We start from the raw sequence: 25686 nt of genomic DNA, 5'->3' as shown, positions 1-25686 counted from the left end.
TTTTTGTATTTATATATAATAGACCTAACCAACCTTAATGATCCAGCATCCCCGCACCACCTTGGAACAGTTCTCGTACCCCTTGGGGGTGCGTGCACTCCTGGTTAAGAACCCCTGCCCCAGAATGAAGAATAAACAAAATATTTTTTTACAAAAGCGTGCTTTTATTTCAAAGGCCAACAGAGCAAAAACAGCGTCAACTTGACAAAGACGAGAACTGGATTTGCTTCTTCAAGTGGCAATATTACAAGAACACGCCTTCATTCTCATGCAGGATAACTTTTGGTCACAAATGGTACTTGTAGAATGAATAACAAACCAAAGAGAAATGTACGAAAATGTTTGTTTTAATATGGAACAGTGCCCACACAGCCTAAAAACTAAGACCAAACATGTGTTGATTTTCAAGTATTTTATCCACAAAAACGCGAACGTTTTAGCAAAAATATTTGATAATTTCTGTCAGATTTTTCCCGAATTAACTCATTAACCAACAGAAAAAGCGCAATGGTTGTTGCAGAGACCAGCATCGGTCATTGTGAGCACATCCCGAAAACATTAACACTACCGATAGATCTGTTCGCGGCAGTGATGGTCTACAAGGCAGGGTAAATGAGCAATATGCCCAAAAGAAAGAGAGAGGACGCCAGCGCTCCGGATTATCGCTTCTTCTTTTTCGAGGATTTGTGGTGGTGATGATGGGAATCGTCGTGTTTCCTTTTACGACTCGGTACATCCTCGTCTTCATCTTTACGTCGATCAGCTGCAAAAAAGTTCAACTTGTTTATGTAATGTAAAGACACTGTCTAGCGAAAATAGAAATCTAATGACGCTGCGTGTGAAATTTAGGTTCACTTTGTGGTACAAAATTGCGGAAAAAAATTGGTGTAACAGTTTTTAGAATTACTGCCATATGATTTGGCCCTTTTAGTTCTGCCAACTGGGACAAGAGCATTCACCCCTTCCACAAGTAATAATATTTGAGATCCCCGCCATCGATCCTACGAAACTTGTAAAAGCAGAATATGCGCGACGGGCACTTTTGGACCAACATCCCACCGCTGTCAACAACTGTCCTCATGACACCCGGGTCTGTGAATCGGATCACAGGAAACATTCCGAGGAACCGCGCTGATGTTTCCTGTTTAGACGCGCTTCATTTGGCCAGCAGAGCCAGCGGGTTCAACAACCGCTAGATGCAACCGGCTGAACCCCGCCATGTTCGTGCGGTCGATTGCGCTCCTACGGCAGAATACACCCAGTACTATTCAAGCATCATTCAAATAACAGGACACTTCATTCGATAACCAATGATTTTTTTCGGTGTCCTTGCTGTTTTACGAAACTGATCGAAAATGGCAATTGGATAAAGCGCCAATGCAAATAAGTTTGAGTTGACTTCAACTTTGCCGAATATGTATACGGTTGATATACAGTTTAAGTTGCCTAAACTTTACATGCTTATGTATCAAGACTCACAAGTAAGAGGTTTTAAAAATCCAAAGGAAAAAAATTATTTACCACAGGGCATTGGAACCCATTGAATGTTTGTTTTAAAAAATCCCCTATTTGTCATCTAAAAACTCATGAAAATGAAAGGTATCATCAATGCCATGAGTACATTGCTTCAACAAACAAACTTTATTGCCTGAAAGACAATTTACCCCAGGTTTTTTAAGCCTTTTCGTGTTGAATTTTTTTTCCAGTATAATACAAGGGCGGAACAGACAAGCTTAAAAAGGTGAAAATGTCTCCAAACCTTTTCTAGCTTCCTCTTCCAGTTCATCCCAATCCTTCCCACTTTCTTCTTCACTTCCCAACGAGTCATCGTCTTCATACGACTCTTCCTCTTCATCGCTCGTATAATCCTCATCACTATCTGATCCCTCTTCACCAGCTGATCCGGACATTGATTCTTCTGGCTGGAAATCACTTTCACTGTCCTCTTCGTCATCCTCATCATCCTGCAAAACATATTTTAATTTTTTTATGGTTATATACAAATATTTTTTTGAAATACACTTTATAAGCTGTTGCGGCCAGGCATAATATCAAATAAATACAGCTCTTCTGGCAATTGTATTTTTGTACCGACGTTTCGACGTCCTATACAGGTAGGCTTCATCGGGATAATTTAACACAACCAATATTTACTCTGATGAAGACGTCCTGTAGAGGATGTCGAAATGTCGTTACAAAAATACAATTGCCAAAAGAGCTCTATATAGTTGTTTTTAAATGCACGTCAGTAGGTTTGAACAAGTAGTTCTCAAACTGTGGGCAATTATCCCTCAAAAGAGCATTTTGACAGTTTTTATTGGTAATTACATTTTATTTATTAGTTTTGTGACGTCATAATTGGTCATTTTAGTTCTTCGAAAAAGGGGTAAATGGAATTCATCTGAATGTTCTCAGGGGTTACGATAATAAAATAGTCAAGAATCACAGCTTTAGACACTATTATCAAGTCTTGTAAAATATCGATTTAATAGACCTAGAAAATGTGCTATTAGATATGTGTGGGAGAAGTTTTTGGTGTTTTAGTGTGTATTAAATACACTCACACTCAAGTCAGCTATTAAGTGTTCAGTTGGAGAAATAACTTACAAGGTTGAATAATTTACAATGAGACAAGTACAAAACACAGTGTGAAGTTAGAAAGTTTGTGGATGTTGCAATAAACACCGAAACAACTATTGGGGTATGAAGAGGAACAACGCTGTAGGCGTATGGAAAAAGAGTGAGTTAGTCCAAAAGGTAGTTCATGTAATCTCTCTGAGCATAACCTATTTCAAAGTATTGTTCACTTACGTCACCATGTGGTTCCAGAAAGTCCCAGCCTCCTTGTGCAAAGAAGGCTTCGGGGTCGTCGACGATCGTCTTTAAGATCTTGCTCCAATTAAGGGACTGAACTCCTTCTGTGTAGTGGATGTCACATGAACTAGAAGCAAGGACAGACAAAAATAAAATCAACATTGGCTTTCTTTGGACTAACAAGATTTTTAAATGGTTTTTATCCGTTACAGAAGGTCAATGCACATCAAGCATCAACACCTTGGTATATCTAAAGCTGACTTGTTTGAGTGAACATAAATAATGCAGTAAACCTATCTGAAACGAACAGAAATTAAAATGGGTGATATCAACGAAACAATAAAATTCGTTAAAAGCTTGCAAATGCACCAACACATAGAGTGTGAAACTTCTATGTAATGTACTTAACAAACAAAGTCGGGGTCAAAATATACAAATCATAAGCTTAGAATGATATTTTTCCACTACGGGTATAATTTGAACCTTCTTTTTTAGAACAAAAACATGGGACGACCCGCATGTTTCTAGCTGGAATGTACAAGAAAAAAGTTTGAGACAGAGGATATGTAAGTCGGTACATGCATTTCTGTATTTCCTCTTGTTTCACTTTTGACCAGTATCTTTGAAACATCTTAAAACGTGAAACCACCCGTAAAGTGATAATGAACAGAGTGCAATTTTAAAAGTGATAATAATCAAAAAAGTGCTTTTAACAGGTTGTTGAGTAATACAACTTTGTATGAATCGGGCCAACATGTAAGTACTTCCAAAGTCATATCACCGCGTGTAACATAGCCGAGTTGGGAACATGTACATATGTTATAAGTATGAGAAGCGAAACACGCTATGCAAACAGCGCTGGGAACTATGCGATGTTGATACAGTGGCACCTGAGCAAGTTAAGTGCACTTTAACACGTGTGCCTGTACATGATGACGTAACAGTGCACCTGCGTTGCATTGCCACGATTTATTTCTCAAGTCACATATGATGCCAAAAATAACACCAGAATCTAAGTGCTTCTGATTTATTGATTATATGTATGGACCGAATATCAATTGAATGTGTTTCTGCTATAACGTGACAAGATATTTTTAGAGAAACCTATACGTGCATCGTACGTCTCGCCTTACACGTAATTTACCCTACCCTACCCCGAAAGGCATATGTGATTGGCTCCAACGCAACATTATGAAGACAAGTGCAGTAGCATCAACAACAAAAGCGCATAATGATATATTCTTTATAGCAGTGGTTGCCAACCGACGGAAAATTATATATATATAAGTATAGTGCGCCCCCGTGCATAATACGCACCCTAAAAATGGCATGTCGATGCTGGAAAAAAGCCTGTACCCATGTATAATACGCACCCAAATTTTTACTCTTAAATCCGTAAACGTAAAATTATTTCAGAAAAAAGATCATCTTTTGAAACAACCGGATGTTATTCTGCCGGTCAGTATCACTGCGCATGCGCTCGCAAACTCGATAGCGAAAAATGTTTAGGATTTGTGTAGGGTACATCGTGACAGCAAACGAGATCTTACTGGTCGCGTTCAAGCGGAACCGATCTTAATACTTGCAGAGAACATTTTTATTTTTAAAACACAAATGAAGTTTAATATGTATTAGATTAAAATACCTAAAAATCAGAATAATTAAATTCAAACTTATATACAAAATTTTAGTTCGATCCGTTGCATATCGGCAATGATATCACCCCATTTACGTTGTCGCTAAATGGGCAGTGTGCAGTATTTGACAATAACACACCATCAAGGATTGCACCATCGCATCAAACGATGTGTCGTCAATTATGAATTTTACTGACTAAGTGTGTTGGGCAGGATGGCTAAATGTGATGCGCGATTGACAACAAACAAGAAGAAAGGTCTGATTTCAAGTTTTATTTCGAGGCAGATTTTCTTCAAAAATTGTTGTACCCATGCATAATGCGCACCCTAGATTTTAGGACAATAAATTAATTAAATTTTGCGCATTATACACGGAAAATTACGGTATATACAGAGAAAAATTGTTTAACTCAATGGTACCAAAGTTGTTGTTTTAAGTTTAACTGAAAATCAAAAGTCATGAATCTTTACAAAATCTGAAGTTAAGTATATTATATTTAATTGAATAAAGAACATTGTCAAAATGACAAAAAGGGGAAATTCGAACTCGGTGATTGACTTTAGTAGTAAACTGCAACAAAAATGCTAAGAAACACTTTATAGTGTTAGGAATTGCAATCTAAGATTTGGCTCAAATTCAAACACAATCACCAAAAGAGCCGCATGTGGTTGGATGGCCGGCCCCCTGTTCCATATGTTTCACTTTCAAGCATTATGATAGGGATATTGTCGGTAAAATGAGACGTTTTTGAAAACGAATCATAAACATAAAATGGAAAGATTTTGTATGTTGTCTTGCTAACAGAAAACATAGCAGTTAGGATGGATAATAACTTTCCAGTGAAACCAAATCACGTATCTCCGCAGTTATCATACTTAACTGTAAGCAACTTACTTAAGCCAATCCTTTACTGGATCTAAAGACTGCATTGGAATGGAGTTGATGACTTCAACCTTGCGTTTGTAATCCTTGAATATGATTACCATGTCGCAGCTCTTCAGATGAAACTGTACTCGCTCGAAATGCACAAGCTCGATATCGTCAAGGGAAGCAATGAAGGCAGGCTGATGGTAACAGTAAATATAATTTAGATACTAGAAGGGTGGCTTAGCACATATTGCCCTTGCATATACACCAGTGGTTCTTAACCGGTGGGAAATTTCCCACTAGTGGAAAATTTAATGTTTTTAGAGGGAAATTATGTGAGTCAGAAGTCACCAAACTCGGGCCCGTGGGTTGAAATTAACCGTTGAAAATTAATTTAATACAATATTTTCCGCAACAACATGTAAGATTAAGATCACCTAGTTTTACAGGGCGCATAAAAATTCAAAAATCGTTTGTTACGTCACAGAAATTACTAAAAGTATCAATGACTTTGTTATTGTTCGCGAATATATGCATTTGATCTGTTGATTGTGATGCAATAAATGACTAACGCAAGCATATAAGATTTTTCAAAATTCCCCACGATTTTACTTTCTCATGAAATAACTGTTCAAACTCAATAAGATTGCAGTATACCTTTACCAAATCGCTTCGCTTTAATTATTTCGATTAAAGAATATTTTTTTTGTTAATGTTGGGCACAAAACATCATTATAAAAATAACAGAGGGGGGAATTCGAACTTGGTGATTTACTTTAGTGGGAAACCACACCAAAAAGGTTAAGAACCACTGATATACACTATAACCTATTTTAAAACATAAATATATTTCCTATGCTTATTTGGTATTGGGTCCCATATTAGCCATCGTCTTTTATAACTCTAAGGTAAAATAACCATGAGAAAGTCGGGTGTTGTATAAGGTAAAACACAGTCATTGGCACTGGGCTTAAATAATAATACTATGTAGAATACAAACTATAAAATTAGATTCACCCCAGATATTGTTTGAAGTATGTCCTATTTAACGTTTTAAAAAACTGACCCATTTTAGGGGGCTAGTAGGGTAACTAATTGGGTTCGACACACAAACTAAAAAATATATAAAAACCACAATGACTCAATCAATAGTACCGCAAAATTTCAGCCAAATCCGCCAATGTTTAAAATTTTGACCACTAGAGGTGTTTTGAGCAACAACCGTTACTGTTTCTGATGTCATAGGGCTGTTAACAAGCCCATAACTGCCATGGCGCAAAAACGACCACCAAGCAACCCACCAACGAGCAACATACAACTGGTTGCCCTTGTAACACTATTGCTCCAAAGAAATATTTCGTTTGTGGTGCCCAGTAACATACAAATACGTTTTACACTTTAGGGGCTTGTGGAGTAAATGTTAGGACTACAGGGTTGAACACAACAATCGACACCTATAAATGGTATACTATACAAGAAACCCAAATTTCAGCCAATTCTGACACTGTTTAAAAACTCACCCATTTTAGGGGGCTAGCGGGGTAAATACTGGGGTTATCAACAAAAACAAAGTGGGATGCACATCTACATGAATATATCTACCATCTGTGTAAATTTCAGCCAAATACATCAAACATTTGATGGAAAAACGAGTCGGACAAACTTTGGGTAAAAACACCCATTTTAGGGGGTGAGCGGGGTAAATACTGGGGTTATCAACAAAGACAAAGTGGGATGTACATCTACATAACTATATCTACCATCTGTGTAAATTTCAGCCAAATCCATCAAACATTTGATGGAAAAACGAGTCGGACAAACTTCCGGGGAAAAATACCCATTTTAGGGGGCTAGCGGGGTAAATACTGGGGTTATCAACAAAAACAAAGTGGGATGCACATCTACATAACTATATCTACCATCTGTGTAAATTTCAGCCAAATCCATCACACATTTGATGGAAAAACGAGTCGGACAAACTTTGGGAAGAAAAAAAAACAATTCGAGTAAAATCAATATGTGTCCCCTTCAGGGAAGGGGATCCATAATAACAAAGTCAAACACAGCCCACACTGCAGACAAATTCATTTTTTTAGAACGGCTAAGTCACGGGTAAATATTAAGAAACACTCTGACTCTACACTTGACACTTTTTAATTACTGTAATGTCGTGTGTTTATGGTAACGTAGACACGATAAAACACCGCTTATATTAGGGTAGTATATTGTCGCAATATATTTTAGAACGATGGTATGGAATTAAATCTTTCATTTATAGCTTGTTGTGATGCAAGACAAGTATTTTACATAAGATACGCTGTAACTGTAAACCAAGTACTAAGTCAATCTACCCGAAATTTTGTCAATGTTTTACTTGTTGTAACAAAACAGATTCCGCACAGATAAACAAAAGTTGAAATGACACATTATAACATTGTAAAAGACTGAAAGTTTTTCAGCACATTTTACCCATTCGACGATGTTAATGAGAGCCGCACTGGTAGGCTGAAGCAAGCATGTACTTCTGTAGGGTACGCCAAAGAACGAGAGATCGCGGAAGGGCGAATCAAATTCAACTTCGCCCTTGGAAATGGTTTCGACTTTGTCCACGAAGCTTTTGAATACCGTGTTCAGCTTGTGGCGCAGCTCACGCTCAGCCTATCGACAAATAACACAACGTAGTGAGTATTTTGTGAAAGCGAGTTTTAGAAAACACAGAACAAACGTTTCGTCCACCAAGTTGCATATTTTCTAAAAGTTTTTTCGTGCAACTGGTAGAAAAATACACCAAATACTTTTTAACTAGGTGGTGGCGTTCCTATATATATTGAAATTGAAATTATATTATATTATATACCCTATTTAAAGAATAAAATTTAATCCAAACGCCATCTAACCAACTTGTTTTTGTTTTTTGCAAGCCAAACCGAATGGGCCACACACATGTGTTTATTCGAATTTGTTACGATATAAAAATCATTCAAGGAGCCAAATTTAAAGAACTTGTAATTTTGCTGACGTTTTTCCCACCGGTACGAATGAAATATGGGTGATTTTATTTTTAAAATGTTTAAAGTGATTTGCGAAATTATTGCTATAACTAAAAAAGCTATGTGGTTTAAAACAATAAGACACGAAATCTTTCATTTATCTACAGCTTTGAAACACAGTCAAAGACGGGCACTATGACAACGCATGCATTGATGGCTTTATGTTCAGGGTTACCTGTTCAGCGTACAAGTCGTCTCTGTCCCTCATATGCTGCAGTTTCCCCAGGTCAGTCGTCAGCTCTCCCACTTCTGTGTAAAACTGAACATCCGTCTGTCGCTTCTTACCGAACATCATTGCGTTCTGCGCATGTACGATGTATACGGTTATATAAATCGCCATGGAGGTAGTCACATTGCAAATAGGGAAATTATTACATTAAATAGGTAACAAAAAAATGAAGTTGTCACACCCCACTGAAACAAATAAATTCCGAATTCGACCTGAAAGTTAAATTCGTTATTGTACAGAAATGGTTGTGTTTGTAATAAATTCAGTTTCTTTATAAGCCACGTAGTCATTTTAGCAACAGTGGATTAATTAACTATATGTTGCTCGGTCGATCAAATGAAACACATACAGCTTTGGCCACGTCCAAAAAGGATTTGAAACAAAACACGTGACTAAGAACTAAAAAGGTTAAACCAGGAGTAATGTACAGTGCTATTTTGACGTTTGCCTTGTAAGTTTACCTTTTTCGTGGCCTAAAAAACAAGCTTCGAAATTCGCCAATGCCTTGGCTGTGTAAAAACAAACTTGTCATCAATTAACAAGAAAAAGTTTTGATTGCACTGATGGTGATTATCTATACTGCACCGACGGAAATATTGAGAACGATCGACCTACCCTGAGATGGAAATGTAAGACAATGATCATTTCGTGGTCGCACGGCTGAAAGATTGCATGACGAAGATTGTTGTAGAGAATGTCAACTTTATCTCCACGCACAGACGTGTAACGAAAACCTGGAAAAAGCATGCAACACTTTAACAAAGTAAGTGTTAACATGGACATGGAAGTTTGTGGTATCCAGTGATAAGTCCCATAAAGGTGGGAAAATTTTTTTAAGGATCAATTGGTTGTGACAGACAAACAATTATGCCAACAGTTTAAAAGGGCGCAAGATTTAAAGGTGATTTGCTGGGTACATACGATAGGATAAAAAAACACCTATTTTGAAGTTTACAGCAGTTTAAACTGTCTCACTGTTTCAGTTTTTACTTTTTATTTTTGCAGAAAATTTTCTTCGGACAGGAAAAGTTGAAACTTAACAAAACGTTGCACCAACCGTTAGTGTGAGCTTCCAGATGTCCCTGCATTCGCTTCTGTGCAATATTTGGTCGGATGTAAAGATCCTTAAGCTTGGGATTCACTTTGTTTGGGTTGATGACAAGTTTATCTTGTTTCACTATACCCTAAAATGTAAAATACAAGATCATCAGAAAGCAATGCCAAAGGTTTCTAGAAATTAACCAGGTAAACCATACTGTTTTAAATGCAAAAATACGGGTAAAAACAAAACCTCGGCAAAAAATACAAGCCAATAACTATATATATTTTATCACAACGTTTCGTCAATTGCTTGCGTTTTTATCACCGCTTAATTCCTTTATTTTTAACCCCGTGTTGGTTGTATGTGTCGAGGTGAATAAAAGACGGAATGCATGTAAATGATTCGCAGGTTGCTGTAGCCAATTTCACCAGGCTTACCCAAAACTTGGAAACAGCTTAATATTGTTTGGAAACAAATCCGGTTGTACCTCTTTTTCCCGTTCCTCGTCTTCACGTGCTTTGAACTTCTTCTGCAGCTCCTTGATGAGTCGGAAGCTGAGTTGGAGGTTGGCGGCAGGAGGATCAATTTTTCCCGGGACGCGACCAGCGAGAGCCCGATATGTCCTGAAAATAAATAAAAATAAAGCGCTTGTTTTCGAAAACGAAAAAAGTATGCGTTTTTAGGGGGTAATTAAATTGGAAATTTTAGGGTTTATTACGTCACCATTCTGTGATTTTGAGTTTTCAGTTTTATAACATACACAAAGGCAAATGAAAACCATAACAGGTTCTCCTCAGGAGTAAAGACAAAAAAGGTTAAAAACCACTGTTCAAGGATAAGAATGAAAAGTGTCTTGCTGGACACAATTGCTTAAACCGGTGGTTTTTGTAAGAACCACAGGCGCTTAGAGGAAGCGCGAAAAACCTCTGGTATTTCCTCAACTACAACATATTGTGGAACAGCTCGTTCGGGTAAAACAGATCGCGGTTTGCCAGCAAGTCTCCGAAAAAAAAATGATTTGAGGGTTTGTCAATTTTGTTTAAAAAATCAATACCGGTTGTTAGAACTTGGATGCTTCATGTTCAGCTGTTTTGTTTTTGTTTGTTTACAATGTTACAGTGATAGAAACCCTACACCAGGAGCAGCTCAATGTGTTAATCGCAAATGTAGTAAGTTCCTGTATTGGTAAATGGCATGACATTAAAACAAACTGACGTCCGTCTACAACTCATCCTGTCACATGACTTATATACAGGTGTAGCGGTCGTGATATTATTGTTTACAATGTTTACATTAACGATTATTTTTTCATAATTCAACGGATAGTGTTTCATATCACAGACCAAGGATGTCAATTTCTTTTTTTAAAGTGGTTGGACCAAAATAACGGGTATGCAAAGCACCTTAACGAACATTGTACACAACAAACATTACCTTTATTACATAGACAACTCTAATGATAAAACGATTGTGCACCCTCCCTAAGCATAACCGAGGAATATGCCTATTTTTAACTGTTTATTATTTGTTTACAACTAATGCAAAACAATATAACTTACAATTCTTTAATGAAGTTGGTCTCATCGGTAGTTGGGAACTTCTGGTTTTCCTTTCCTATGGAACTGCAACAACACAAGGGTAATTTAAAGAAGAACAACGTTAACATGGAGCCGGTTTCTTACCTTCCAGGACAAAAAAAGTTGATACGCAAGTAGCAGTAATCTCCTTCAGTGCTCATACTGATGTTCTGCAAAAAAAATTCTAATTGTTTTCAATGTTTTTCCTCTTTTCTGTTGCATGGGGAAAAATGAAATATGGATTCTAATACTCGAATGTCAAAAACACACAAAATATGCAGAGAACTTTAAATTGCGAATTTGTGACAGTCCGATTATTGGTGCCCAAATTCGGCATATTACCGATTATCGGCCTTTTCGTCATAGTACGGCCGATAATCGGTACGTTTGTAATTTGTCTATCATTGCCCAGTCACCTAACGGTTTCACAGCAAATCGACGTCAAAACCTTTGATGCTCTGACATGACTTTATAGCAGTGGTTCCCAAACTGGGGTCCGCGGTCCTTTTGGGGTCCGTGAGGCAATTTTGGGGGGACCGCGAAGCGGTTTAAGTAATTCTATAATCTTATTTGGCGTCAGTTTGTGCCACTGAATAAGTTTAAATCAAAGTAGAATTGAGAATCGACTGTCTCCATTGCTAAACAATTGCCTTTATTGAATGACAATAATCAAAAAATGCAATTGTTCGCGCACAATCGTAATGTTTTTGTCCTGTTTGTGATGTCACATGCTGTCTTTGGATGATTGTTATGCGCAATTTTGCATAACTAGCTAAAATCCTGCAATCAACTTTCGTTTGTATGAAATACACATTTAGGCTTAAGGACCGCGAGCCCTCGAAATAATGGCGAAGGGACCGTTTTGAAAAAAATATGAAAAAGTTTGGGAACCACTGCTTTATAGGGATGTGCCGAAACTGCAAGTGTTCTGTTTGGTCGAGCACCGAGCATCTCACTTTAATGCTCGGTGCTCGGCCGAGCATGCTCGGTGCATTATGACGTCACAAAAAAATCACCTTTCTACGTTTTAGCTCTACAAGGCCTCTTACGTCACCGGCGGTGTTTTATTAAGCTGTACATGCCCATAACGTACGCGTTTTTCCACCATCAGAGTACATTTAAAAATCATTCGTTTTTGTTCATAGACACCCATTGGAACACTAGTTACATACGTTAGCAGGGCAAATTTAACGCTGGTTACATATGTTAGCTGAATATGCAAATTTAACGCTCGGGTCAATTTGTGCAACTGCTCGGCCGAGCACCGAGGATTAAAAACAGCGACGCTCGGTACCGAGTACTCGGGTACTGGCTCGGCTCGGCTCGGCCCGGCCCATCCCTAATGGCTTACGTTAGTTCCGTTTTTAACAATGTTACATTTGTTAACATTTAAATAGTACGTTTTGCAAAACAGAATCGCTTTTTTATGTCTGTACATGAATCAGGCGCGCCGGACCGTTCGGACAAGTTCCTGCCCGAAACGGAAATGTGTAGCACCACCCAACGTTCACATTTTATCGGCATCGGCCTTAAAAAACCCCACATGGGTCTAAAAACCATACGCTTTTTGTACTACTTACTTTGATAGTGGAGATGTGGAAAGGTGTGGGAATGCCAAATACAGGGAGAACGACCGTCTCATATTTCTTGTCGATGAAGATTTTGAGATCGAAAATATCCGGTTCCTTCACAGGAAGCAAAGTGCGAGATTTGTAAGAAACGTTCGATTTCTTTGACCTAAAAAACATGCGTTTCCGTTTTAAGTCATTTTTTTCCTGTGTGATTCATTTAAGTCGCATTTTTAAACAGATGAAAGTGCTACCGTTAAATACAAATAAACTCGGTGTAAAATGTTTGCATCCTGAACATTTTTGGGGGTATAAGGGCACTATAAATTTCTAAAATTTGAAGAAACTTCTTCATGGAATAAATGTCAACAATCATAATTGATTTTATATCTTTGAAAATCTTAAACATGTAAATAAAAATCTACTGAGTGTTAAACGTTACACCGCAAAAAGTGAAATACCAATCAAAACAAATATATGTGGGCGTGTTTTACTTCATTGTTATGATATGTTGCACAAAAGATCCACACCAGTAAAAAATAAGAATTCGATTTTGGTTTTCACACCCACATCAATAGGCTTCATAAATGCAACCTCGCTGACTGTGATCGAACCACAAACTTACTTGGAAGATTCAACGGATCCACTGTTTTTCATAATTCTCTCTCTGGCAGCTTCATTAAGTTGCTTACCGAGTTCGTGTTGGTGATTTTGCCGTTTCTCCTCGGTGCCAATTTCTTGCTACAAAGTATGATCATTTGGTTTTAAGATTAGCACTTCAAAGTAATGTCAACCTGTGCTGTACAATGTTATGCACGCAGTGTTATCATGTTAACTGTATTTAATAAAGTTAACCTAATGAGTGTGGCAGCAAACCAAACATATTTTATTTAGTTCATATTTTAACGTTTTTTAACAAATCTTTGCATTTATACGAGCCGTGGCATATCATATGCAATATTTGGGCAGAAACAATCTGTTTCAGTCACTTTTTGTTCGTAGAAAATACTTTGTGCATCGCACAACAGCTCAGGTCTAGGTTTACTTTCATTTGTAGCAGGAATTTAACCAGTATAGTCAAATGGGGTAAAAAAAAGTTTTGCCCAAGTTGGGGTAAAAAAAAAATACCCTCACAGCTAAACCAAAAACGAATTTGTAACACTTTCTTTTTAAATAAGATGTATTTATTCTGTGCCTAAACAATAAGCCATAAACCATTCTCAGATTTTATTTTTAGGCAATGTTCTGCTGGTTGAAATCAACAGTAGTTAAATTTGTATCTTAAAAAGTCTTCAACAACCTTCAGAAACTTTCTTGCAGATTGTTTATTACAAGTTTGGTGTCAATGACCTTTGTTCTGTGTTGTGTCATAACTATGACTTATTTAACAAAAAAGACTCCACTTGGATAGCTTCTATCTATATTTTTTCAGATATCCCGTTGTTCGTTTTTACCCCAAACAGTTCTATAGGAATGGGGTAATAAAAAACAATGTATTTTTTGCACCCCAAATTTTTTTGCCCAAAATTTTTTATTGGTTACCTGGAAGTTTAGAAAATAAAAAAGTAAGTCCATAAAACATGTACTTAAACCAAAGCTGCACAAAATTGCTTTGTGGACCCACCTTTGGAGGACGTTTTTAACAAAAAGTATACCTGCATTGCTGAAAGTGCAAATTTGGGTCCAGGCCTTATGAAAAATGCCAAAAAGTAAGGAAAAGAAGGGAATCAATTCATTTTGTGGCAATTCAATCAGTTTTGGACAGAAAATGAAACAATATTTCAAGAAGTTTGTGGGTTACATGGCAGGCCGGCAAGTGGGTGAGCTCAGTAAAACCTAGTTGCATACCAATAAAAGCCTGGTAAATGAAAAAAACAAAAAACAAATCAAAGGCAATAAATGTAGTGCAATAAAGGTATAAAGCCATGGAAAGTCTTAGCACCAATTTGAAAGTGTTTAATTAGTTTACAAACAGTTCGCTAACTGCTGTAAGTTTGGTATGCAAAATTTCGAAAACAAAGAAATTTATGTGGCTTGTGTTTTTTTGGCTTATTCATTGCAACAAATGTATTATTGAAATTTCTGTCTGATCTTTGACTTTAAGATGGTTCATTAAGTTCATATTATTCAATTAAAGTTCCAACTGCCACCTAATCTTTTTCAAATGGTCCTAATGTCCACTTGTTTTTTTACCCCGACATCGTTTTTTTTTTGTACCTTTTACAGGTTAAAAAAACAACAGTTTTCATCAAATATTTTTTTTTTAGTAAAATCAAAAACTTATCACATAACTATAAAAGTAGTCCCATCAGCTTTGTTGGGAAAAAACTGATCTTTTGTTGCCTAAAATAAAAGTTTGGCAACAAAGTTTCAAAAAATTGTTTTTATTTACCCCACTTGACTATAATTGTTGAAAACTAGAAGGGTGGCTTAGCACATTTTGCCATTGCACATACACTATAACATATTTGAAACGTTAACATATTCCCTACACATATTTTATATTGGGTCCCATATTAGCCACCTTCTTTTATAACCTTGGTTGTTTCTGCAGGCAGAAACTTATGGGTCCCCACACATGCAAACTTAAAAATGATGCATTTCCAGAGATAACCATCACTAAGTTTGGTGATGTAAGGTAGAACACAGTGATCAGTAATTAACTTAAATAATCATGCTAATGTAAGTACAAACTATACAATTCCATTAAAAAATTCAGACATTGTTTAAATTTTGTCCCATTTCATGTTTTACTTTTTGAAGAAAAAGGGGGTAAATAGTTCTTTAAAATAGAACAATTGAGAGACCTATAAATGGCAGATTTTGCATGTTGCCCAAATTTAATTTTTTTAAATTCGATTTTTAGGGGCCAGTGGGGTAAATCATGGTGCTACAGGGTTAAACAGAAAAAATGGCGACCTAAAATAGTGTGCATTATAACTGTTTAAATTTCGTTCAATTCTGACTTTGTCAAAAAAATGCACTCATTTTAACAGGCTGCTAAAATAAATGTGAGGGCGGGTTTAACACAACACTCGACATCTACAAATGGCATACTCTACAAGCTATCCAAATTTCAGCCAATTTCAACAATGTTTAAAAAATTCACCCACTTTAGGGGGCTAGAGGGGTAAATATTGGGGCTACAGAGTTAAACACAACAAATAGCACCTATAAATGACAAATTATACAAGCAGTCAAATTTCAGTCAATTCCCACACTGTTCAAAAAATTCTCCCACTTTAGGGGGCTAGTGGGGTAAATGTTGGGGCAACAGGGTTGAACATAACAATTGACAACTATAAATAGCATATTCTACAAGCTATTCAAATTTCAGTCAATTCCGACACTGTTTAAAAAACTCGCCCATTTTAGGGGGCTAGAGGGGTAAATATTGGGGCTACAGGGTTAAACACAAGAAACAGCCCCTATAAATGACAAATTTTACAAGTAGTCCAAATTTCATTTATTTCTGCCACTGTTATAAATTCACCTACTTCAGGGGGCTAGTGGGGTAACTGATGGGGTTTTACACCCAAATGTATAAAATATAGAACCACAAAGAACCAATGAACAGTCTGTAAAAATTTGTCCAAACCAGCCAATGTCTAACATTTTGACCACTAGGAGGCGTTTTGAGCAACAGCCCGTTAATGCCTCTGACGTCATGAGGCTGTTTACACCCCTCTCACCGTCAACTGCAAAAACATCCACCAAACAACCCACAAACATAAGTAACATATGTCTGGTTCACTGGCGCCCACTTATGGGGAGGCGGGGAGGCGCCGCCTCCCCGGGTATCTGCGTCGCTGACTTCGTCATAAACAAGTTTTGCGTTAATTTATGCACATACAGTTTTGTAGTAACTCTGTACTACTGCACAGTCAACGACTGCTTAGTTTGAACAGACAAACCTTTCTGAAAAATCAAACAACGCATATTGTTACGTCATAAACGTATACTTGAAGTGTTATATGCAGGGTTGCCATACCGTCCTTATTTTGAAGGACAATGTCTTCGAAAAAGTTTTTGTGCTTATTTCTAACAACTGTCCTTGTTTTTGACTTGAGTCCTTATTTTGTCTTATTTTAAACAATTACAAGTCAAATCCCTGCTAAAAGTAAACCTAGACCTGGGCTGTCGTGAGATGCACTAAGTGTTTTCTACAAACAAGGAGTTGGAACAGAATGTTCCTGGCAAAAAGAAATATGACATGTGATATGTCAAGGCTCGTATAAATGCAAAGATTTGTTCAAAAACGTTTGTTTCGTTTGACATGAAAGTCCAATTGTTCGTGTGTCCGTATTTCGAGTTCCATGTCGATGGCAACCCTGGTTATATGCAATGAGCCATTGGATAAAAACATGCAAGAAGTGTTTGCTAAAACTCGGTCAGCAACATCGACACAAATTGACATCGTTTAAAAAGGGGGTAGCCAGTTTTTTTCAGGGTGAGCCGCATAGCATGAAAATGACATTAGACGGCCACATAGCTTACAAGCACAAACGCAGCGCCGTTCCGCAATTGTGGTCTACAAAGCACTTTTGTGGGACCAGCAGGAGCTACAATATTATTAAGAGATAGCGCTACTGTCGAACAATAAAATTATCTGGCATAAATTACTAACCTCTCATTTATGTCATCACAACTAACAAAGAAAGGCACCTGTATACGCACAGTAACGAAAGCATGGGTACTTTAAGCCTTGTCTGTGATGTAACAAACTGTTTTTGGATCATTTTTATGCGTCCAGTGAAGTGCAAAACTAGGTAAACTTAAGACCACATGTTGTTGTGGGAACACTTTCGTAGCAAATTAACTTTCAACGGTTAACTCGTTGTTTTCCAAGATATATATTTAGAACAAATACCTTCGCGGGCTTTACTTTGGTAATTGTTGATTTAAAATAAAATAAACTTAAATGCGTTACATGCAATTTGCTGCGTAAATAGTGACGTCCGGGCTGAAAATATTTCCGTCTTTACCGAGTTATAATAATTCTGCCTCCCCGCCGATTTTAGCAAGTGGGCGCCTATGGTCTGGTTGGATTATAACATCACACAAATCTAACGTTTGTGGTGCGCACTAACAATATTTTACATTTTGTGGGCTAGCGGGGTAAATACTGGGGTTGTCATGACAAACGAAGCAGATGGCACATCTACATAACTATACCTACCATCTGTGAAAGTTTCATCCAAATCCATCAAACATTTCATGGCAAAAGAGGGTGGACAAACTGCAGGGAGGAAAGAAAAAAAAGAAAAAAAAAAATCGAGTAAAACCAAGATGTGTCCCCTTCAGGGAAGGGGACCCATAATAAGACAAAAGAAGGACTCAGGTCAAAAAAATAAGGACAAATCTTAGAAATAAGGACAGTATGGCAACTCTGTTTATCTGCCATGGCCGGGGTACACAGACATGCAGAAGCATGTAGAAATGAGATTTCCACATGATAGCGAAAAAATATACATAACATGGCAGAACTTTTTCACAATTTTGTGCTGTCCGAAGCAAATATTAGCAAAAAGTTGCCCGTATTCTTAGTGTAAACTGGCCTTGGGTGTCGAACATTGGTATCGAAAACTGAGGCAAATTATTTCGATACCGAGTGCGAGTATCGATAACACTGAAATAATTCAATACCATCGCTACCGCATACCGAGTTCCTGGTACTCGTGCCATCACCATTAACTGTTAGTCTAAATCTAAATAAATGAAGTATTATACAAGTTGACAAGGCATCTTACTCTGGTCTTGTCTTTCAAAAGAGTTCCCCTAGCTCCTCTTCCAAGAAGTTCGTTGGCTTCTTCTTCTGCTGAACTCTCATCTTCACTTTCATCCTAAAATACATATAAATTATTTTTTAGCAATTATTATGACATACAGATTTCTGGGTAAAGGTTTCATTAATTACACCACTGGAGTTGTTTTACCAAGAAAAAAAGTTCTTCAAATCATATTTTTCCCATGTATAAATTTTGGTTGGAGGAAATTGTAACTCAATGTTTTAGAAGAAATACAGAAACGGTGTGGTGTTTAATTCATGTTAAGTTGCAACCTCAAGATGACTAAATACTTTTCATGTAAACGATTTTATTTACCCATTTTTTGACAAAAGTTTAAGAACTTAAGAAAAATAAATACATGCAAAACCTAAATAAGAATACTTTTTTCAAAAAATGGGTACATAAAATTGTTTACATAAAAAATATTTTGGTCCTCCTAAGATTGAACCTTAATAAGATTAATTTTTTAAAGTGTTTTAGTGCATGTTATTGTTGTTACATGCTACCTTCAGAAAAATAGAGATGTTTCTCGCTTTCTTTTTATCTTTAGTGAGAAGGGTGACAGGTCCCTCTGTCACTTGAACCATGTCGCCCACAAACAAAGCATAAACTTTCTTCTCATTTTCACCAGCATCAGGATTTTTTAGGTTCGACAAGCCGAGGTTGATGTTGAACACCATGCCTAAAACACACATCAAAAATAAAGTTTCGAAACAGAAACATAAAAAACAAATATTTGGTAACTTAGTGAAATGAACTAAACAACGCTTGTTATTCCGTACACACATTAATGCAGGAAAAATTGAAACTTCATTTTTGAAATCTAATTAAATGGAAATACACAAAACACATCCAACACCCCAAATACATGATGAAACCTTAAGGTTCTAAAACAAAACTCTTTACCCCAGTTTTAAAGGCACAACATTGTTAGTAATATGACAAGAGTCAGTACTAACCTTATTAATCATAATATATGAACAAACTGTTTTTTTTTATGTTTGGGCAGTTAAGAACCACTGGCTTGAAATATGAATATTAATAAAAAATATTACTGACCCTTTTTCGCAGTTGCTTCATTCTTTCCATTGATTAAAAGTGAGACTTCACGAAACTCAATTCCCGATGCAAATCCAAAACTTCTAGTGAGAGAGCTCACAAGTTCCGGCTTCTCTTTTTTCACTTTTTGCACCACAGCATTGTACACATCACATAACTTTACTCCTGGAAGTTAGAAAATGTTAGTAAGTTTATCGTTTGTGTTATTCCCTTGTGAATAATGGGTCACATTATATCTTTGGTTTCAGTCTTCTCTATCAAGGCAAGGGTGCCCATCATTGAGTATGTAGTAAATTAAAGGTTAAGATACATTATTACCAAAACAGTACCACAGATGATGTAAGTGGACATAAAATCCTATTTAAAAATAATGCAAAAGTATGTGGTAGAAAAAATGTAGAGCCTAGGTCTAGTTATTACACAAGCGGCTCTTTGTCCAAAAGAACATTAAAGAAATTATAAAAGCTGCTTAACGTAAAATCGATTGAAAAAATACGCACCTGGCCGAAGCTTTTCAAATATTAGTTCTTCCAAATCTAGTAGGAATGTGTAGTTTTCCTGCATTCTTTCAGTGGGGTTCACCATCAGGGTTCGAACAATATTGGAACAGTAGGATCGGTATCTTACCCCAAACATACAAATGATGCAACCAAAATGCAGGGTGTTCTTGTCGCTAAAACCACAAAACAACATTTTTAAATGTGTTATATTAAGTTTGCAGAAATCTCCCAAAAATTTAATGCACTTTTTGTGTTCTCGAAATATTTGCCTCCTTTTATACAATGATTTCTATGTATTTTAGTGATGGGACGATACCAGGTTTTGAAGCGAGTACCGATACTGAGTACCACATGTATATACCTTCGATACCGAGTACTATTACCGAGTACTTAAGTGTAGTCTTGTACTTAGTTGTATATCACTGGCTAATTTATCTACCATGGTCGGGGTACAGACGTGCACACACACACGCCGAAAAATGTAATCACCAAGTGATAGCAAAAAATATATACGTAAACTGGCGGAACTTTTTCCCGATTTTGTGCTGTCCGAAGCAAATATTGGCATAAAGTTGCCCGTATTCTTATGGTGTAAATCGGCCTTCGGTACTCGCACGTTGGTATCGAAAACGAGACAAAATATTTCGATACCAAGACGAGTATCGATACCACTGAAATCGTTCGATACCGAGTACCGGGTACCCGTTCCATCACTAATGTATTTAAAATATTTTTGAAGATCTTTGTAGTGGTGTTTTACCCTTAATCTACAATCATTACCGCCGTAAACAACAAGAAGTTATTGATTTAAACCTATGTTAAATTTGCCAAACTAAGCAATTTTGGTAATACAACTCATAAAAAAGCCTTCATTTATTTTATAGCAACTTTTGGAAAACCATTTTTATTAGAGACAGGTTTTATCAAAAAATGTCTGAGATTCCCCAAATTGACAGCATTCGAAATTTCAACTCATAAAAGTCATCAAACATGCTTTTTTAAGTCACTGATGGTTGTGTATATATGCAGATATAGTGTTTACCTTATGACACTGAATTTGAGATTGTAGTTTCCACCACTTTGTATAATTGGTGGATAACAGGTCTCAACCAAGCTCGGGTCTGCCCCCTTGAGGTGGGCTTTGTTTTCCAAAGCTTTTTCAATCATCTCAGCCATCTTTGCATGTTTAACTTTCTGCACAGCAACAAAAAGACTTAAAAAAGTACTAATTGGATTTTCAGATTTGCAAACAGTTTAAAAAAGAATAAACCCAAAGATCTAATCAAACTCTTAAAACATAGAAATACTTACACGGTCAGCATCAATCACATCTTTAATGTTTTCTTTGAACACTTTGCTGTAGATTTCCAAAGTGACACTTGCCGCCCGTCGCATCATATTCAACTCCATGTCATCCTTGGGTGCCATGACATTTGCCAGTGGGGAACTGACATCCAACTATTGGTCAAACATGTAACATTAGCAAATCACATGATCACCCAAAAATAAATGCAAAAATGAAAGGACAGGACAAACCATTTCAAACCCAGCTGTGCTGAGAGCTTTCTTCCAGGAATCAATGAACTTGGTTGAAAATTTGTCTTTCTGGAAATGACCCACTATCTTACCCTAATAACAAAGTCAGTGTGATAAAAAGACAGAAAATTACAAAATGTATCACAAAAACTTTTTTTTGACGAAAAATCACTAGTATATCACCACAATCCTTTTAACACAGTGGTTCTTAACCGGCGTTCGATCAAACCCCAGGGGTTCGACGAAGGTCTTTTCGAAGTGTAATACAAATACTCGTTTTCATCAAACTTTAGGGTCTATAGTCGCTAAAAAAGGCATTTCTATTTGCCAAAGGCAGGGGTACACAACCGCAGAGACGAGTTTGTGCGGTTGTGAACATGTTTGTTAAAATATATGTTCAGGCGGCCGTGACGTTGTGGTACTAAAAAGAATATTACCCGCCTAATAACCATATACGTCACACTTTTTCTACGCCTATTGTGTGCAAACAATGCAAATAAAACAGGCACCACAAGCATCACAATATAGATTATGACATCATAAACACTTAATCTGATCTCCACGCTGTGCAGCTTAATCTGTGCACCAAGCCAGAAATTAATCTGGGCTTTGGGGGCGCTATTAGATGGTATATATATGATATAAACCAAGTATTTTAAAACAAAAAAGCAGGTACATGGCGGCCGTTGGCTAAATAAGAATCTGCGATGCGGCCGTCCTAGCAAAAAGATTGTGCACCCCCTTTTTACATAACAAAGAGCACTGTGCGCGTTGTTCGTAAGCAGAAAAATACAATGCTTCATTTTTAAAAATACAATGCTTCATTTTTGTAAAAACTAAAAATTCCAGGAATTATAGCAATCCTGAAACAAGTTGCTTGTATTATTATGTCAGAATTTAACAAAATGAAAAACAGTAAATGTTGCCACTACGTTTGAACAAAAACTAATTATGACCCAGCAAACAAAATGGGTTAAAAACCTAGGATGTAACTTTGGGGTTCGACCAAAAGCTGAAGAATATCGTAGGGGTTCGGCCGTTATAAAAAGGTTAAGAACCACTGTTTTAACAAATGCTAAAATTTCTCTACAAAGAAAAGTATTTTTTAAGATATACACTTACATTGCCACTTTCTTTCATAGCAGATACCAAAGTGCTAAAATTTTCCTTGTTATCTTCTTTGTCCCTAAGCAACAACGAAATTTTTGGCACACCATCAGAATTATCATCGTCATTAGCAGCTGCCTTCAGAAATTCCACCTTGAAATAACATGTTTTTGCATGACAATTTGCTTTAAATTGTACAACCAATCAACAAGTGTACCTTTTTCTTGCTGGAAAGAAACAAAATCTTCTCTTTGCAGAAAACCATTACTGTGTCTGTCAATTCATAGCCAAAAAGCCAAATCTGAAACAAAATGAGTAGACATAAATTTGTAATCTTTACCACATAGTTTTGTCATATTGGGAGTAATTTTTTAGTGATTTTATTTTTACTCACTTGTAGAGATGTAGTTTTGGCGTAGACCACATCCTCATCTGTTCCCATAGAGACCACCACAGCATCAGACTTGCTAAATGCATCAGATCCTCCCTTCTACATAATAACAAAAACACTGTTTTGGCAAGAAGTTCGCTTCAAAAATTATATGTATATATATATATATATGAACATGAGCATTTAGATTCATGATAGAATTTTCAACATGCAGATAGACTGATACATTAAATTTATGCATTTTATCATTGTTTAATGCAGTGTTTCTCAACCTTTTTTTTCCTGTACTGCCCCTTTTAGGTCTACATAATTTATAAATGCCCCCCTTAGAACTGACTAAAATTAAAATGATTTTGTTTCACGTACAAATCAATGTGATAATTGAAAGCCTAATCTTTAACAAGCTAAATGTTTATCCCCCAGGGTCGTATTTAAGCTGGAGGGCCTTTTTGCATAACATGTGAGGCAAGTCAACGCTAGGTGATACACCAACGTTTTTTAAGTAACAAACAACAACTAATTAAAAAGACTTTTAAGTGCGTGCGTGCCCACTAACGGTCACTTCAATTCCTTTCAATTGTAATGCAAATCGCACGTCCAATTGTGATGTCAACAAACCCGTTTGTTACTTACCCGGTAAATTATTGTGTAATTAACAAGTGATCAACTCATCGCACGGTTTTGCAGTGATTGTCTAACGGTCTGTAGCCGAGCACCAAGCACAAAAAACACCGAGTACTCGAGTTCTGGCTTGGTTCGGCCATGCACAACTCAATTACTACCGGCAAATTTTGCTATTAAAGCGCAGACAAGCCCGACAAATGCCGCAGTGTAATTTGCACAAAATGCATTGTGATATCATCATCGAAAACACTTAGCAAAACAAAGTCAAATTTACTTTAACTGGTCACTGGAAGAGATATGACAAGAATAACCTTTTCTTTTCGTTTTAACTGTTCTATCTTCTCTCAGTGCCCCCTAATCGCCCAAACATTTTCCAGTGCGCCCTTAATGATAACAAACGCCCCCAGGGGGGCACTTCGCCCCCGTTGAGAACTACTGGTTTAATGTATGTTTCACCAATTAATACCCTTGTGCTTGCCTTTAGATCCTGCATAACGAAATATATTTGTCTGAATTGTACGGATGAATGACTAGACGATTTAACAAATTTAAATCATTGCAGATAAAATGCTCATTATTTTTCATCCACTTCCCAAAAAAACATTTTGAAACAATTACAGTCAAAATGCTATTTAGTTCCTTTATAATGCACCAAAAGCTGACTTTTTAGTCTGGCTCTAATTTAAGTGTGTATCATGTCCAAAATACAACTTGGTTTAAGATATGGTATTGTTATCATTTATGTGCAAGAAAAAAAACACAACAAACATGTATTTATTTGTTGAACTTTTTCGGTGCATCAAAAATATACAGGGTCGCTTGGATCACTTGGATCGCTTGGTGCACCTTAATATCACTTTAATATCGCTTGGTGCACCTTTATATTGCTTGGCGCACATTTATATCGCTCAGTGCAACTTTATATTGCTTGGTACATCGCTTGGTTCCCCGTTATATCGCTTGATGTACCCTTATATCACTTGATGCACATTTATTCTGCTTGGTGCACCTTTCAATTACTCGGTTTAACCTTACCTACCGATATAAAGGTGCACCAAGCAATATAAGGGTACACCAAGTGATATTAAGGTGCACCAAGCAAAACAAAGGAGCTACAAGTTATATAAATGTGCACCACATGATTTTGAGGTGCACCAAGTGATATCAAAGCGCACCAAGCAATATTAAGGTGCGCCAACGGGTGATAATAATGCACCAAGCGATCCAAGTGATCTAAGCGATCGTGTATATTTTAGATGCACCCGAACTTTTTTAAAGACATAATTCTGCAGTAAGGATGGCTGTTTTTAAGTAAAACCAGCAATATTTGTTTATACTAAAACGAATTATGGCTACAAGAAAGATTAAACTATAGCATTGCAACAACTACATTTTATGAAAGCTTGTTGTCCTACGCAAATATTACTAAGATCTGTGAAATAAACCATTTTCTACTGTAGTCTGTAGTATGGATTGAAACACTTGTTAGTAGTTGTAAAACCAAAGCTGTATGTGCACACAAATAATTGGTGAGAGCTATATATTTGCATATCAGTTTCATAGGTAAAAACTCGAAATTAAGTTGCCATAGTGCTTATTTACTCGATTTAATTTGGCAGTTGTTATCAAAAGAGTTCAGATAACTGAGTTTTCCACTTTTAAGTATAACGCCTCCATAAAACAAAGCAATAACAATAATGACACAAAAATGCCCAAAATATAAACAGTGAACACAATACCTTCCAGAGGGAGTAAAATTTCTTCAATCTCTTGAAGAAAGACTCTTTGTCCAAGGTGGTAGACATTTTATTTTACGTCTACCAGCCCCGACCAAACTATCATCAAAATGAGAGTCAATTAGGTTGAAAGAGGCACAGTTTAGACACACCCAGCAC

The 25686-nt window shown here is 36.7% G+C and overlaps 1 protein-coding gene across 1 annotated transcript; it reads right to left on the bottom strand.

Moving 5' to 3' along the window:
• Positions 1–143: 143 nt before the first annotated feature.
• LOC145216756 (FACT complex subunit SPT16-like) lies at positions 144–25686 on the bottom strand. Its single transcript, XM_080084524.1, has 24 exons — positions 25531–25686; positions 23171–23266; positions 22994–23077; positions 22792–22929; positions 21670–21762; positions 21445–21591; positions 21176–21327; positions 20134–20306; positions 19634–19798; positions 19081–19256; positions 18536–18628; positions 13411–13526; positions 12798–12954; positions 11323–11387; positions 11200–11262; positions 10128–10263; positions 9656–9782; positions 9214–9332; positions 8545–8670; positions 7789–7977; positions 5347–5516; positions 2812–2941; positions 1760–1964; positions 144–763 (listed from the first exon to the last, which is right to left on the bottom strand). Exons 1-24 carry the CDS (start codon positions 25594–25596, stop codon positions 660–662), a joined length of 3090 nt encoding a protein of 1029 aa, XP_079940650.1. The 5' UTR covers positions 25597–25686; the 3' UTR covers positions 144–659.

The sequence above is a fragment of the Phallusia mammillata genome, chromosome 1, assembly GCF_965637545.1.
Source record: "Phallusia mammillata chromosome 1, kaPhaMamm4.hap1.1, whole genome shotgun sequence".
In the NCBI taxonomy this organism is placed as follows: domain Eukaryota; kingdom Metazoa; phylum Chordata; class Ascidiacea; order Phlebobranchia; family Ascidiidae; genus Phallusia; species Phallusia mammillata.
This window is presented reverse-complemented; position numbering and strand designations above follow the sequence as displayed.

Bases quoted from the DNA above. Each gene is read 5' to 3' on its own strand.
- LOC145216756 (XM_080084524.1), bottom strand. From the start codon at position 25,596: ATGTCTACCACCTTGGACAAAGAGTCTTTCTTCAAGAGATTGAAGAAA. The intron at 19,257-19,633 runs GTCAGTAATATT...TGTGTGTTTTAG, and splicing joins TGAAGCAACTGCGAAAAAGG to GCATGGTGTTCAACATCAAC. The intron at 764-1,759 runs GTTTGGAGACAT...ACTTTTTTGCAG, and splicing joins GGAAGAGGAAGCTAGAAAAG to CTGATCGACGTAAAGATGAA.